At 39.2% G+C, this 15,663-nt stretch overlaps 1 protein-coding gene across 1 annotated transcript in view; it reads left to right on the plus strand.

Annotated features, from left to right (window-relative positions):
- Positions 1 to 15,663, plus strand: part of LOC104076150 (hemicentin-1-like) — a gene marked incomplete at both ends in the record, with an annotated part of 142,926 nt that overhangs the window by 111,872 nt on the left and 15,391 nt on the right. The window contains 10 exons of the mRNA XM_009576914.1: positions 77 to 185; positions 779 to 948; positions 1,183 to 1,337; positions 2,127 to 2,250; positions 3,590 to 3,691; positions 5,920 to 6,096; positions 8,596 to 8,747; positions 9,525 to 9,648; positions 13,680 to 13,855; positions 14,156 to 14,252. Coding sequence (XP_009575209.1) covers positions 77 to 185; positions 779 to 948; positions 1,183 to 1,337; positions 2,127 to 2,250; positions 3,590 to 3,691; positions 5,920 to 6,096; positions 8,596 to 8,747; positions 9,525 to 9,648; positions 13,680 to 13,855; positions 14,156 to 14,252 — 1,386 coding nt within the window. The remainder of the gene's footprint in view (positions 1 to 76; positions 186 to 778; positions 949 to 1,182; positions 1,338 to 2,126; positions 2,251 to 3,589; positions 3,692 to 5,919; positions 6,097 to 8,595; positions 8,748 to 9,524; positions 9,649 to 13,679; positions 13,856 to 14,155; positions 14,253 to 15,663) is intronic.

Consider the following 15,663-nt stretch of genomic DNA (forward strand, 5'->3'; position numbering starts at 1 on the left):
TACTATTTGAGATAGACTTTTGTGACATTTCTAATGCTTAAATGTTTCTGTTGATGGATTTTTCTCTCTCTTACAGTTCCGCCATTTGTGGAAGGTGGGGATGAGCTCTTGGACAACATTGTGATTCTCCATAGCCCTTTGGAGTTGGATTGTTCAGCAACAGGGACACCCTCACCAACTATCACGTAAGGGGATTGGTGTGACAGTAGGAAAAAAAATCTGCTGGTTGATTAGGTTAGCTTGGAGGTAGTCTTTATGGACTGCCCATGTTATTTAGTGATGGTTAATGTGTGGAGAACAAACTCCTGGCTCCACTGAAGACAGCGACAGGCACATGCATGGCAGGATCAGGATTTTGTTTTAAAGTAGTTTGCTATGTTGTGCCAACACGCATGTCCTGGAAACTAGCAAAGATAACAAGAGCTGACAAAACTCTCATTCCCTTGCTAATGCAACTGTACACTTTTCATCTGCCACCAGTGACTGCTTTTGCTTTGGAGATTTCTGTCTGCCTCTGGTGGTGGCATCTGCTTTCACTACTGCTTCCCAGCTGTCACCTTTCTGACTTTTGTGCCTGTTCCCCTATACTCCCTTCTCCTGATAAACCATTTTGGTCCATGGCACTCAGAAAAGCGGAATAGTACCTGACATCTCCAAACCTTCCTAGAAATGCAAATAGAGTTACCAAGACATTCTGTTTAGTAGAATTGTGCATATTTTAGGAGTGTTGCTGATCTTACTTTCATAGAGATCTGAGGTTGTATTTTCTTTTTGGTAGGTGGTTGAAAGATGGTCAACCGGTTGAAGAGGGAGCTGGACATAAGATCTTATTAAATGGACAAAAACTTCTCATCTCTCGAGCTCAAGTGTCAGACACTGGCCGCTATAAATGTGTGGCTGCAAATAAGGCAGGAGAACATGAAAGGGAATTTGATGTTACTGTGCATGGTAGGTTACTCAAGGGCAGGGGAGAAAGCAGCGGACTGCCTCTATTTTAAATTGCTGGCAAGAAGGTGCTCAAATTTTCTGTAAATGTTTATTTGTATTAGTGGGTTGAAAAATTGGAGATGAGAGTAGATGACATAGAAGTAGAGCTGCTCTTACCTGTGGGATATTGCTTCTATATATTTAAATTTATATGTTCAAATGATACTTCATTTTTGTTTCTGGTGCTTCTTGCAGTTCCTCCAACCATCAAATCAGCTGGGACTTCTGAGAGAGCTGTTGTGATATACAAGCCTGTGACGCTGCAGTGCATAGCCAATGGCATTCCCAGCCCTTCCATAACTTGGTTAAAAGATGGTCAACCAGTAAACACAGCCAGAGGAAATATAAGAGTAAGCACTACTCTTTTATGGGATCCAAACCATGAAAGATAGTTACAATAAATTATACATGTTAGTGCTTCTTTTTCTTTTGCTTCCCTCATGCTGTGATATAAAGATGCTAAAGATCCATCATGGACAGGGGTGGGCTTTTGACCTGAATGGGACAGTACCTCAGACTGAATAGCAGTATTTAGTAGACTGAATCCCATTAGACACTTCCATACCAGAAGAGTCCATGACTGTAAATCCAGCATCTGGCTCCTTTCAGTTGTATTTTAACCTTCAGTTAAAAGGTCTGCCAGTTACGAGGTGGCTCTACTCACTTGTCACTGTGAGGCGGAATTTAGATGAGTTTTTCTATAAGCACTGCCATTGCAGCACCTACCTGTACGTTCCCTTCTCATTGTGAGATTCTGACTTTCTATGAACAGCCCTTCCCAGTGCTTGCATGCTCCAGGGGGTTGAGTGCTTGTAATGGCTTTGATTTACTTTAGGCTGGAGCAGTTTTTGACATCTTGCCAGCGGCAGCTCTCTCTGCCTGCAGCCTCCTCCTCACCTTGCTTGCCTGCCCCTGTGCCATCTAGGTCTCCTCACAGCTGTACAGCTAATAATCCTGATGTCCCAGGAACACTGAAGTCTCTGAACTACCAAGACACCTCTTGCATGAATATTAGCCCCAGGTTAGAAGAAAGATGAGACTGGCTGTATTCAGCGTAAACGTCTGCTTTGCCATTATGCTTAGCGGCTCTGCCTGGGATCGTTGTGTAAAGTGGTTCCCTGCTCTCTGTTTTGGTACAGCTGGAGTCTTCAGGCCGTATTCTGCAAGTTGTCAAGGCCCTGCTCGAAGATGCTGGCCGATACACTTGTGTGGCAACAAATGCTGCAGGAGAAGCCCAACAGCACGTTCGGCTTCATGTGCATGGTAATGTTTCTGCCTCTAGTTAGACGCTAAACGTGGCTGTTTTAAGGCAGCTTTTTTACATCTGTATTCCCTTCTCTTTTAAGCTCTCTGGCATTTTTGTTGTCTCTGCACATCCATCTTTCAGTTTTCTTTCTTTCCCACTCCATTAGTAAGAAGTCAGGGCAAAAGCTGTCTTTCTTGGGATTTAGCCTTTCTCGTGTGGTTCCGAGCGCCACAGAAATGAATGCCTTTCCAGTTAACTCTTCTGTTCAGAGGTATCCCAAGAAGCCAAACGCATTGCCACTAACCCACCACTCAGAAGGGTACTCTATGCTTCTGAATCAAGATATGATGTACCACTGTTGGCATTATTAATTTGATCCAAGTCTTCTGGGAAAACAGCATTCCCCATGACCTTGCAGTGGGGAAATTTTGCAGGAATGACTTTGCTGAGAAAGAAACATTCTCTTATGAGGGGATTTTTCAGACTGTTTAGAAGGAATTTTATTTTGCAGCTAAAAATGGTATGAAAGGAATCGGTGAAACTTGAGAAGCTGTTGTTTGCATGTGAATTTAATAAATGCTCTCACCATGATTTACATGTATTTGCCTCAGAAGTGGTCACGAAGTATTGTGCATTCTTGATGTGATCCAATTCTCAAAGGATACAGGAGGTGCGGGAATGGACTGTGGCAAAATGCTCATGATGAGTATGATTATGTCGACTTTCATTGTCAAACCAAATTTCCAGTAACTGGAAAATGTCAAACTGAAATGAAGAGAGATTGCAGTATCTCCGGGGTGAGACTTAGAACGGGGAGCCACACTCCTACTGTGATAATTGCATCATAGTTAATTTTAGTGTCAGTCCCATGCTCACAAATACCTCTTTTTTTCTCAGTCTTCATGTTCGAAGTGTCATTATCTGGTGTTTCTGTCATTTTGCAAGTTTATAGACTTCAGTAAGGTAAAGAGTCTTGCTTTGTTAAAGCCGTGTACAACATTCAGTTTAATGTTACGTGTTCAAGTGAGATGAGCTTGCCACATTAGAAGAATTACTGTTCTATGTTGTGCACCCGTTTCCTACAAGTCCATTTTAAGTGCCATTTTTCCTGAAAAAATATAAAGTAATAAAAATATCGTTTTATTCCTATTAACACTAATGAGGTTATATAATTAGAGCGTATTCTCCTTTCAAAGACGAACTTTCTTGAGAAATTCCTCGGTCATCCAGCAGTTAGTTGAAGCTTGTGCAATTAATTGCCCAAAGTTTCTCAGAGGGCAGTTTACTTTGTGATTGGATGTTTTGCTAGCTGGGTGGCTGAATTAATGAAAACCTGATGCCTTTGTCTTTTCCCAGAACCACCCAGCCTGGAAGATGCAGGAAAAATGTTAAATGAAACAGTGGTGGTGAATAATCCAATCCATCTTGAATGCAGAGCATCTGGGAGCCCTCTGCCAGGTATGCACATGCACCTCTGAGAACATGAAGCAGATCTGATTAAAAGTTTTTGCTTTTATGTGTCTTTTGAAAATAATGGGTATTCTGAATGTGAAGTTAATTCTGTGGTTTTTAAACTAGCTGGAAACTATTAAATGCTATGTATAATGGGAAATGTCAATATATCAACTGACATGGAGTAGGTATTGAGGAATTCAGTAATCCCCACCATTTTTAATTAAATGAATGAAAACCACAAGGGTAATCTACTCCCTTGCGTGTACAGCGATGCCCTGTCCATAGACAAGAATACTGTCAGACTTCTGCTAAATCAGCTTTAAACACATCCACTCTTCTCCCCTGTCAGGTCAATATTTTGTAGCGTAGGGCAGACTTAGAAGAATACCTTGTGTATTGAGTGTGCCTGTCAAATGTGGCCATGTCTTGGACCTTTTCTAAAGGCTGTTGAAATTAATAGGAGGCTCTTTGTTTGGTCTGGGCCCTTTAAGAATGAGTAGGTTTTCTCTGTGTATACAGTGCTTTCTGTGGCTTGCCCTGATGATAAATTGTACTAATGTATTTGTGGGTTCTCCTTATATTCTAAGGTTTGAAAACTAGGCTGTGTATATCTGTTAGTGTTTTATTTTCCTCACATTTTGTGGAATTGTAATTTTTTTTTTTCCTTTTTTTTTTTAAGGGAAATTTCCCATAGAAATCATAGACATTTACCCAAGTGAGAGCTGAGGGAGTTTGGCTCCTGTTTAGACTGATGGATCTTTTGAATTGTTTCTGAACTGAAAAAAATCTAAAGCAATCTAGATTTTAGTTACTTCATTGCTGGGATTCTTTCAGTGCTAGGATTTTTGGATTAGGTCTTTTTTTACAGTTAATCCTTTTTTGTTCTTGTTGTTGAGATAAAAATCTATTTCCTTCTTTTTTCCAACGTGTGTTTTATGTTCCCACCTCCTTCTGATGGATATAAAAATACCGTGTTAATATGAGAATAGTTTTCTGTATTAATTATTGTACAGCAAAACTTGGGGAATAGCATATAATGAATATCTTATATCTAGTATAGCAATTTACTCTTGCGCTGATGATAGTCCCATTTTCAGAAGAAGGGTGTTACTAAATTTCAACTGAGCATCCAGGTTCACCTTCTCCACCTTTTAAAGAATTGATTCTCCACGAAGTATTATTTTCTAGAATCATTTATACCTGTATAAAACAAAATTTGAAATTATTAGGGGTGTATGTAAAATGTTATGAAAACATAAGGATTTTATATCCATTTTGCACTCTTTTTTTCTCATCAAATTGCCAATTATTTTAGGACAAACAATTAAAATGATGGAGTTAATATAATTTATACAATAAAACCAGTTTGTTCACCTCTTCTCTGTACGATGTGACGCTACATACTAATGTCAAGATATGACATTAGCTAAGAAAAGTGATAGCACAACATCACACTGAAAAAGAAGCTTGCCTGCAATCTTGTTCATCAGTCAGGCCAGATTACTTCTTGAATGTGTCTTTCACAGAAAACTTGTGTGCTATGGAAAATGATTCAGTAAGTAGCAGTTTCATCTAACTGAATAGTGAAGTGATGCCAGTAAAACATTAGTTACACATTCTGCTGATGGAGGGTGCCATCTTTTGGCTGAGATGCAAAAAAATCCTCAGATTTTGTTGATTATCAAGTTCCTATAAAATTTTCTTTTGGAGTAATACCAGTTTTCTGGGCTTTATTTTCAGTTTTTCAGCCTGCCAGTTGAACTTTCATTTGGTTGCTTACATTTTGTTCCTGTAAACTTTCCCAGGTGGTTCAGTTTAATGTAGCAATACTTTAGGGTAAAAGGTGAAAAAATTACATATATTATATTGCTGCGTATTTTTGAACAGCTGCTGTTGGCCTTGGTATGAGATGAGTAAATCCTCTATAAGTATGCTTTGTGTGATAATTTTTCGACTTCAGAACATTTTTTTCATAAATACATGGTGTGCATGGATGATAGTGTCAAGTTTGCTATTGAATTCTCTGGGGATGAGTCAGTACTTTGCAGAAATGTTACCGATTTCCTCATTTTCTCGTTACTTTTTGTTGTTATTAATTATGATTAATATTGATACTGGTTTGTAAATGTTGGTGTTATGTATCTGAAAACTTAGGTGAAAGTTTGGAGACTATTTGGTCCCTTTGTTTTTGTATTTTTGGCAACTTTTGCATCTTTCCTTTCATTGTGCAGCTATCACATGGTACAAAGACAATCGTCCACTTACCAGTGCTGCAAGTGCCACTTTTCTGAACAGGGGGCAGGTTCTGCAGATTGAGGGTGCTCAGATCTCCGACACCGGTGTTTATAAGTGTGTGGCTGTCAACACAGCGGGCACAGCTGAGTTGTTTTACAGTCTTCAGGTTCATGGTAAGTGTTATAAAACTTACAAAAAACACCTGCATGCACCACCTTTGCTCTTTTCAAGTTTCACGTCTGCTTTAGCAGACTTACCATCACTCATCACACCATCATACTGGAAGAGATACGGCACAGGTCAGAGGGAAGAAAATTCACTCTTCTGTTTTTCAGTGACATTAGAATACATGTTTTGAATTAGGAAAACGTGGTAGGGGAAGTCTGTTCTGGGAAGAATGAACAGAGGCAGCAGATTTGTGGAAAAGGTATTTGTGTTATCACTTCAGCAATTTGGAAGGCCTTGTAATTGCTGCGTTTTGCTGTAGATGACTTTAAAGCTCACAGTAGACAAAGAAAGGACACATATCAAATGCTCTTTCATAATCCAAGAGTTTTAAAGAAAAATGTACTGTGTCTAATAAGATGAAGGGGAAGCGTGGGTGTTTGCAGACATGAGACACCTGATCAAAAGCCAAATTGGAGCTTTTCCACTGATTTCAGTGGCTTTTGGATGGGGCCGTAATCCAAATTCTTATCTTTGATACATGCATATGCATGTAGCTGATTTTCTGTGGGAGTCTTCCATGCAAAACTGTGGCCCAAATTTGGCACAGTGTCCCCAGCTGAGATGCACGCAGAGTATGTAGTTCCTATTAATGTTAATTAACAAATAATGAGCTGGGCAGTACATTTTGATGGAATTAATGACCATCATGGGAAAAATTGACGGCTCAAGTCATGGTCAAAGGCAATTAACCCCACCCAGTGATTAATTCCCAGGAAATATTTAGAGCCAAGGTCATTATTCTGGTGAAACCGAAAAATGAAAAATAACTCCGAAGTATATGCGTGTCTTTTTATGGGTGATGGAATTTCAGTGGATATGTCCGGAGTTTTCTAGGGAACTAATACTTTGTGACTTAGACACGTAACATTGTTATGAGCAGAGTATATATGCAGTTGCAGCCAGAAGTAATTGCATCAAAGGAAGCTGAAACACCTATGCATGAACCTACTTAATTCAGCTTGTGTCATGCCAGGCTTTCAGTGGAGTGCTTTTTGAATTTACCATGAACAAGTTTATCATCCAGTTTACTTAGAGTTTATGAGTTTGAGAGGAGAAAACTTGAGTTTTTTCCTCTCTTAATAGTGGAAGCAAGAATGACTACTTAATGGAGAACAGACTCTGAAGTGTCAAGTGCAGAAAGTTATGCTGCATTTACTGAAAGCCTGCTCTAGATTTCTGTATGGCAGTTGGCATTGGGAATGAGCACCTATGTTGGTCGATTACTGGTCGCGTTTAACAACTTCTGTTGTTAATAGTGTTGTGGATGCAGTTGCTGTGGTAGAAATATCAGATCATTTTTGCATTAAAAACAATGCTTGATACTGCAGGCTTAACGTTAAATGAAAGTAGCTGGCCTACTGAAGGAAGCAGGTTGAATTCCAGTTTAGTATATTCATATGATTTCATTGTATTAATTTTTTCCACTTCTTTCTCACCATTATAACTTTTTCAGGCATTTGAGAACAATGGATGCTATTGTAGTGAAATAGGGGAACTGTGTGCATGCGTGTGGGGAAAAAAAAGATTACAAGATCACACTTGCTTTTTTTCTGCCATTTCTGCCATTACTGGAATTTATCTAGAGTAGGTAGCCTGAGTTACAGGCTGTTAGAGGTTGCTGAATTTATTAATGAATCTTATTTTCAGTACAGAATTTTATACGTGTTTTTTTTCCTCACATAGGATATGTATGAGTAGATCCACACCATTCTCATGTCTTTCTAGGAGTGACTTCAAGTGTTAAGTTTTGTACTGATACTGACTGTAAAGCTTTATTACTAAGTTGTTAGTGGTAGGAGCAAATAAAATTGTTTTGATTCTCCTGAGAAATGAAACATCTCCGTTTTTTAATACTTCTTTTTTCCCTTTTTAACATAGCTCTACAAAATTTGCTAGACTGTATGCCTATAGTAAGTGTTTTGAGATGTTCCATTAAGATGTTTTTTGTCCTCAGACAGTCAGATGTTACACAGTCTAATCTGGTAAATGTTCACATATGCTCTGCAAGGCCGATTTATTACTCTGTGTATGTATTTGCTTTATGCAGTTTATATGATAAACTTCTTTCTTTAATCCCCACCACTCTTAATGCCTTTCACAAGGTCTAAATGGAATATTATAAAAGTTTGAGGGAATATTTTCTGATTTTATGTTATTATGGTTCCTGGGTTTTGCAGCTGTCCTCTGGGCTATGGGCCCAGTCCTGCTTACCTTGCTCACAGTAGTTTCGTTGAAGTTATCTGACTGCTTATGTAAGTAAAGAGCAGGATTTGGCACGGAGCAAACAAATGACAAAAGCTCAGTAGGAGTAACATGAGAAATCGTTCCAACAGCGTAGTGCCTTTCAGAAAGAGAAATAATGTCCGAAAGTAAGCGGCCCACTTAATTTCATTGTGATTAATACTCTTAGGTAGCTGCTTCAGCTTTGCTTTCTTTTTTTGCAGTCCCACCATCAATTTCTGGCAGCAGTGACATGGTGACAGTCGTGGTTAATAACCTAGTGCGACTGGAGTGTGAAGCAAGAGGCATCCCTGCGCCTATTCTGACGTGGCTAAAAGATGGTAGCCCTGTTTCCAGCTTTAGCGATGGACTCCAGGTACTGGGTTCAAATCCTGCTATCTGTGCTGTTTTCTGTTGTGGTAGGAGACTTTAAAACTGGTACAGTTTAATGGAACTGTATAAGCCAGAGATTTTGGAATGAGAGCGTAGAGCCTTTTGCTCTAGGTTATTGGTGCAAGTTTAGCTCTAGTAGTTACTGTGTGAAGTAGAAGATGCGGGTATATTGAAATAAGGTGGTCCTTCCAACTGATTTCATACTGAGTAAGAGTTTGCATCAGCAAGTTTTTCACTTACTGGCAAGAAGAGGAAACTGGGCCATATTCCTATGCTGAAGAGATCTGTAGAGCTCAAGATCGTGTAATATCTCATTACATAAAATAGTAATTCATTTTAAAAAAAACAAAAGACCCCCCCATGTAAGGACATATTTCAGAGTTAAAAGGAGAGGGCATGAAAGCTAATTTTATTATCTGAAAAGAAAGAGGGGAAATTTGTATACTATGTGGACAACTCGGGACACAGACAAAAGGTGTGACAGAATGTTTGAAACTGGTAAGAGGGAGGAATGTCCAGATCCTGCAAAGACGTGCGAATGCCAGGAGTTCCCTACGGACTTGCGTGAAGTTAGACTTCTGCTTTTGCAGGTCTTGATCAAAAGAGAACAACAGAGTGTGGGGAAGAGTATAGGGAACAGAGAGATGGTGGGAAGCAGTGGCAAAACAAGTATTTTGTTCTGAAATGAAGCCTAATAGTTCTCTCTGCTTGTGTTTCACATTGAGGCATGTATTCCCAATGTGTCGTGCTTGTATTCCAGGTTCTGTCTGGGGGCCGAGTCTTGGCATTGACTAGTGCTCAGATCAGTGACACAGGAAAATACACTTGTGTTGCAGTGAATGCTGCGGGCGAGAGCCAGAGAGATATTGAACTCAGAGTTTATGGTGAGATTTTCTGACAAATTGCTCTATTTTTTTGGTCATGAAAACTGTTCATGGAGCTTTAATTAAACACACTGTGGCCTAGACCTTTAGCAACATTGAAGAAAAATTGTTCCAACCCGTAATGAAAGGCTAAGTGATGAGGTGTGTGCATGTGTTGTATATAAAATTAAAAATATATATATACACATATGTACGCATGTATTAAAGTATGCGTGTATGTTCTTCTGTGTATCCTTGAAGAAATGTAGCTGCAACAGGGAATTTATAAGGTTAATACATAAAGGCTTATTTATAAATGATAGGAGAAAATATGTGTTTTTCTTTGTGTAAGAAACATGTAGATCCCACAGGCAAAAAATATTACTGGGGCCAGAGCTCAATTGTCTTTACTGAACCAGAACGAGTCAATGTGAGTTTGCCATACAGCTCTCCAGTTTCTGTTCCATTTTCAAGACCTTATTATGCCTGCCTAAATGGTGGTGACTTTTTTAGTGCTAACAATGGCACTGTATTGAGCCCAACCAGTCAACTTTGTCTCTTTCAAGCAGCAGGGAATGTATCTTTAGCTTTTGCACTTTGTCAGTTTTCCAAATTATGTCAATAAGTTAATTCTGAAGTCTTTTTGGCTGAACTCACGTGAATTCATCCTTCTTTCTCATTTCTTGTAACTTGTATGAGCTTCATCCTGATTTCTTGTGATTTGTATAAGATGCCTTTTCATATTGCTTTCTCAGGGATCATTGGTGATGTACCAGTATCAAAGAGCATGACATACTGCCAGGAGGAATGCCAGGGAGTTTGACTGTAGCAAGTGTTAAGTTTCCCTGGACAGCTCAGTGGTTTTGTACACCAGTGAAATGAGGATGAACAATGATCTGCCATTTGTTTTAGAAATCTGATGGTACCAGATGTGGAGAGAGGCTTTTGGAATTGAAGAAGCTTTGTGGTTTTGCTTCTGCTTTCAGTAGGTTAGTGGAGAGAGAACTGTTTTGGGTCTGCCAATCTCTCGCTTTATGGCAACCGTAAGCAGAAATCTGGAAAAATCTTGCAAGAGAAGTTAGAAGTTTGGATGTTCTCTAAGGTGAATAGGGACAGCTGGCCAGGTTATTTGTTTTCGAGTTTGGCTTTCAGAATTGACTTCCTTGTAAATGCACTGTGGTTAGGATACTCGTGACTTGAGTCATGGCTACTTTTGCATCTGCAAGGGGCAGTTCAGAAAGTCAGGACACTGGCATGGCAAACAAGCTCGAGGTTAACATGGGCTGGAACATTATATGTCTAGAGCAAGGAATACCAAGGTCCCTTTTGGAGTTTGAGGACAGGTGTGTATGTATATGTAACCACACAAGTGGCATGGATATATTTGTTATTTCTCTTTTATTTTCTGAAACCTCTGTCCATTTTAGCTAGATGAACTTAAAAGAGTTAGTTAGAAGTTGTGTATGTTTAAAATTACTATTGTGTTAGAAGCTGGCCAGGGTTGAGCTCAGCTGCAGGGCCATCTTGAGTGAGGCTGTCACCAAAAAGTAATACTGCTCTTAGGATTGCCTCGTATGGGTAATCTAATTAAGAAGTCACAGGAGGAAAATAATTTGGAGTGCATTTGGAGCTGAGATGGTTACAAATGTGCAAAGTGCTGAGCCAGTCTAGGAGTTGGAACAATCTGGGTAACATATAGTTACCATGAGCATAATTAGATTAATTTTAAACCCCGTTCCTTCAGAAACAAATGCTTTAGTGTCTGTCTCTCTCTGTTTCATAAACTCAGTTTCCTTTTGAACACATTTCAATTCATTTAGCTGAGAGGAAAAGTAGTTGGTGGAAAAGTATTTGGAAATAAATTTGCCTTCTGCAGTAATGGATCAGCTTCCAATTTTCAGTTCCACAATACTCGTAAAGAATCTGGGCCTTTGTGAATTTTACAAAGAAAGTAAGATAAACAGATTTTTTTTCAGTTACTATATTTCTTATCCACAGAGACCAGACTTTTCCCTAAATTATTTCCAAACTGTGAAATCAGCTGCTCTGCTTAGTACTTCCTGTGCAAGAAAAACAAAGCTTTATTGTTAATGTTATTTTTCAGGACAACTTGAGAACTGTGTTGCTGGTTTACTGAGTACCACTTTGGGACATTTTATAATCTCATGTGTGCTAATTAATTCAGTATCTTCTTGCTCAGAGTGAAGCTCAGAGTATTTCTCGCAGGCAGTCCCACTGCTTCCCTTCTTCTTACCCCAATATATTGTGCAATCAGACACGCAATTTCTGGAGTAATGGATTGCAAAAGTAAAAAGCGAAGGAAATGTGATAATAAAGGTTCTTATATTTGGCCCTGGTCAACTTTTTTTGGGCAAACTGAACAGTCTTAGTACACAACAAGCATGAAAATCCCACTGGATATGTGTAACCAGACAAAGTAATTCTTGCTAGGAGAGTTTTGATTTTGTAAATATTTTGACTGCAGATCGAATGTTGCATTAATGTCAAGCGTTTATAATGAACATGCTTCATGTTTTTAAATGACAAGAAAGGAAAGGGAATCCCTATGGGTTGTTTTAAGGATTTAAGAACATATATGCCATTAAGGGCATGACTGGGAATTCTTTTCTGGATCATGCTTGAGCAGCCCAGTAAAAACACTTCTGCTCTCTGCAGTTTGCCGTAGTTACCTGTGTTAGTGATGCACATGAAGGCACCTGACTTGCTGTGGTGTGCATGACAAGCACTCCCAAATTCTGTCTCACTGGCTCTAATCTGGGAAGGGGAACCTCTGGTAGAGAGCTGGTGGTAAGCAGCAGCAATGCGGCCATGATGGCCTACACCACTCTTGCTGTTTTCCGGGTCAGCGTGTGTCTGACACCGAAATACTTCAAAACTTTTAATGTGGCAGTATTCTGTCAATGACTCAGAGCTGCCTGGGGAGTCTCAGAAGATTTCCTTTGACCGATGATACAGCATGCCATTACTAAAGGACATTCGGTTCAGCCATGAATGCTGATACAAAGCCGTAGATGGCAAACAGTTTTGGGTCTTTAATCTTTTCATTTAGGCTCATCTTGTCAGTCTAATATTTCCTCCATGTTCTTTTCGATTCCAGCCATGAACACTTTCCCCATGGAAACTTGCTCACATGCTGTGTTCCAAGTTTTAGTTCTCAGTTGCCTTCTCAGTTGCTTTGTTTTTCTGACTGTGGAAACACAAATAAAATGGGGGAAAAACTGCATTTTCCTGAATCTTGACACTGTTCAAGAGCAGCTAATGGGTTTCAATTTAAATGTGCAGAAGCATTTTTTTTTTCGTCTACACAGAAAACTTTCATTCCAAAAGCTGATTTTTCTACCCTATAATTTGGAAATAATAGTGTAATAATGAGGTTATCACTGAAACTGCAGTACAAATCTAAATATAGTGCTCAGTGCCAACAATTGCAATAATTAGCTAGCAGATACCACACAAAACAGACAATAAAGTAATTGTAGATTATGACTTAATGATTAAGTCATTAACCCGTTTACTTGGCTGCAATCATGTAAGTTCTCATTCTGTCTTCTGTATTTGGCCATCTCTGGACAAAATTCCTCTCAGAGTTCGCCTTAAAGCCAAGTATCCATCTTGGCACTGTTTGGAACAGTTTAAGCCATTTTCAGCTTCTGGGTCTGATTATTATCTTGTGAGTCTTCTCACTCATCAGCTCTTTTTCTTTTTAGCCGGAATGTACTTCCCCATTCTTTGTATGCTGGTGATTTTCCTTTCTAGCTATATTTCAAGTATTTTTTTGCTGGTCTTGGCTTATCTAAATGGTTTCTTTGTAGCTGATACCTCACTAGCATATATCTTGTGTGGAGGATATTCTGTAAGTAACAAGAATTATTCCGGTGCTTTTTTGTGATATAAAGGAGACTTGAGTTGTGTATCAGAAAGGTAGTAACTGCCATTTTGTATTTGTAAATGAGGACTGTTAACTCCACAGTATGTTTACTCTGGGAAGTCTGCAATGCCCAAAGGTCCTTTGTTTTGATTTATTGCTGTAGTTCCACCAAACATCATGGGAGAGGAACAAAACGTCTCTGTGCTCATCAGCCAAGCAGTGGAGCTGCTCTGCCAGAGCAATGCTATTCCCCAACCCGTGCTGACGTGGCTCAAAGATGGACGACCCTTGCTGAAGAAGCCAGGTCTTAGCATATCTGAAGATGGAAGTGTATTGAAGGTAAACTGGGTGGTCAGGCTCTGGTGGCGATTGCTTTCTGGGGAGCATACCCACCATGAAGGCACTAGATACCTGTTAGAGTCTGGATAGCATTAGGTGCAATAGAGAGTAGTGGGTGAGGAGTGAGGGAGGTCATAGACATCTAGATGTTTGTGTACAGATTTTGCAGGAGTAATACTGTATTATTAATATTTAGAGAGACAGATGTAAAAATAAAAATTGAAACCTGAACAACCTCTCCCTGAAATTCCTGTATAACGATGTAAGAAGAAGAAATCCAGGTTTTCATTTTCTTCCTAGATTGAAGGAGCTCAAGTACAGGACACTGGCCGTTACACTTGTGAAGCGACAAATGTTGCTGGGAAAACTGAAAGGAACTATAATGTCAATATCTGGGGTAAGATTTATTAAGCTTATTCCAGGAATGGGAACGGACTTCAGAGTGAAATTATAATGTGAGACACTAAAATCCTCTGTAGTTCATAAACACTTAATTGCTGAGGTTCATGCAGGGAGATGTTATATTTGCAGTAGTTTAACAGTCCCAAGGCAGTGCACGCATTTTCCAGATTGCTTTGGTTTGGTTCCAAATTAATACTAGCTACTTTGTAGGCCTTTGTCAGGCTGTGTTTGCATGCATGATAGTAGCTTAGAACTATAACTAACTGGTTTTGTATCCATAGCTCCTATTTGTGCACTCTAATGCCATTTAAAGTAACCTACCAACTTTCCACTTTTTTAAATGCTGAAGCGTGGAAATTCAGATAAATAAAAGCTGGTTTACCTAGCTTTATTTGCTCTGCAAAGTTATCAGCCCTGAGTCATAAAAATAGCTTTAGTAAAATTTTTCTATGGCTAGGTGATGAATGTGGCTTAGGACATTTATTTTAATAATTGATTTTGAGTGTTTTTTTTCTGCACCATCATTTTCTCCCCATATGCAAATTGAAATGTGCCTTTTTTTGCTATTACAAATCAATTTCTTGCTTTGAAATCTCAAGACTAGAATTATCTAACAGGGTTCGTAACCATAAAACTACAATTCTTAGTACAGAATTCTGTCATTATTTAAAAAAAAAAAAACAAACATTCCTGGTATTTAAATTAGAGGTGGATATTGTATTGGACCATGCAGTTTTCCCATGCTAATGCATATACCCGTTTACTGTGCATTCATCTTCATCTCTCATCTCTCCCTCCCCCAGATTGGTAAGATCTGCAGTGTTGTAAAAGGACCTTTGCTGCTGGAGGGATATGGGTTTGTTTTTTTGTGCAGTGAGACCACTTCAGTAGGATTTTGAGAGGAGGGATAATTGTTTGCTAGTTAGCAGCTTTGATGGAATAAGCTTAATAGAAACCAAAAGTTGCCTGTGAAAGTCATCTGTGGATAACTGTTTAGAATTATAGTCTTTGTTTACACCCAGGGACCAAAAGTCATGCTTGCCATATTTTTAAGTTTTAAATCTAGGAAATGTATCCTTCTGAGGACTGGTGAGATCCTGAGAGCTAGCTCTGGTTCCAAGAACCAGCCCACGTGTTAAATGTAAGATGTGCCTCCGTAGAGAATGGCACAAACTTTCTGACCAGAAGCAGGACAAATAAAAGGTTGAAACCTGAAGTACAATAAAGCCCTTGGCAGTCAGTCGTTCTGAAACCCATACAGCTGGTTGCTGCTAAATAAAGAGTTTGAGGTGTCGTAAGGAGAAGCTGTCTACTGTCACGTGCATTAAAAATGTGCTGGATAAGTTATTCACTAGTGAGATTTTATTTGCCAGTTTCAGCCTATGTTCTGCTCTGCTATTTTTGGT

The sequence above is a fragment of the Fulmarus glacialis genome, unplaced genomic scaffold (assembly GCF_000690835.1).
Source record: "Fulmarus glacialis isolate BGI_N327 unplaced genomic scaffold, ASM69083v1 scaffold974, whole genome shotgun sequence".
NCBI classification, from domain to species: Eukaryota; Metazoa; Chordata; class Aves; order Procellariiformes; family Procellariidae; genus Fulmarus; species Fulmarus glacialis.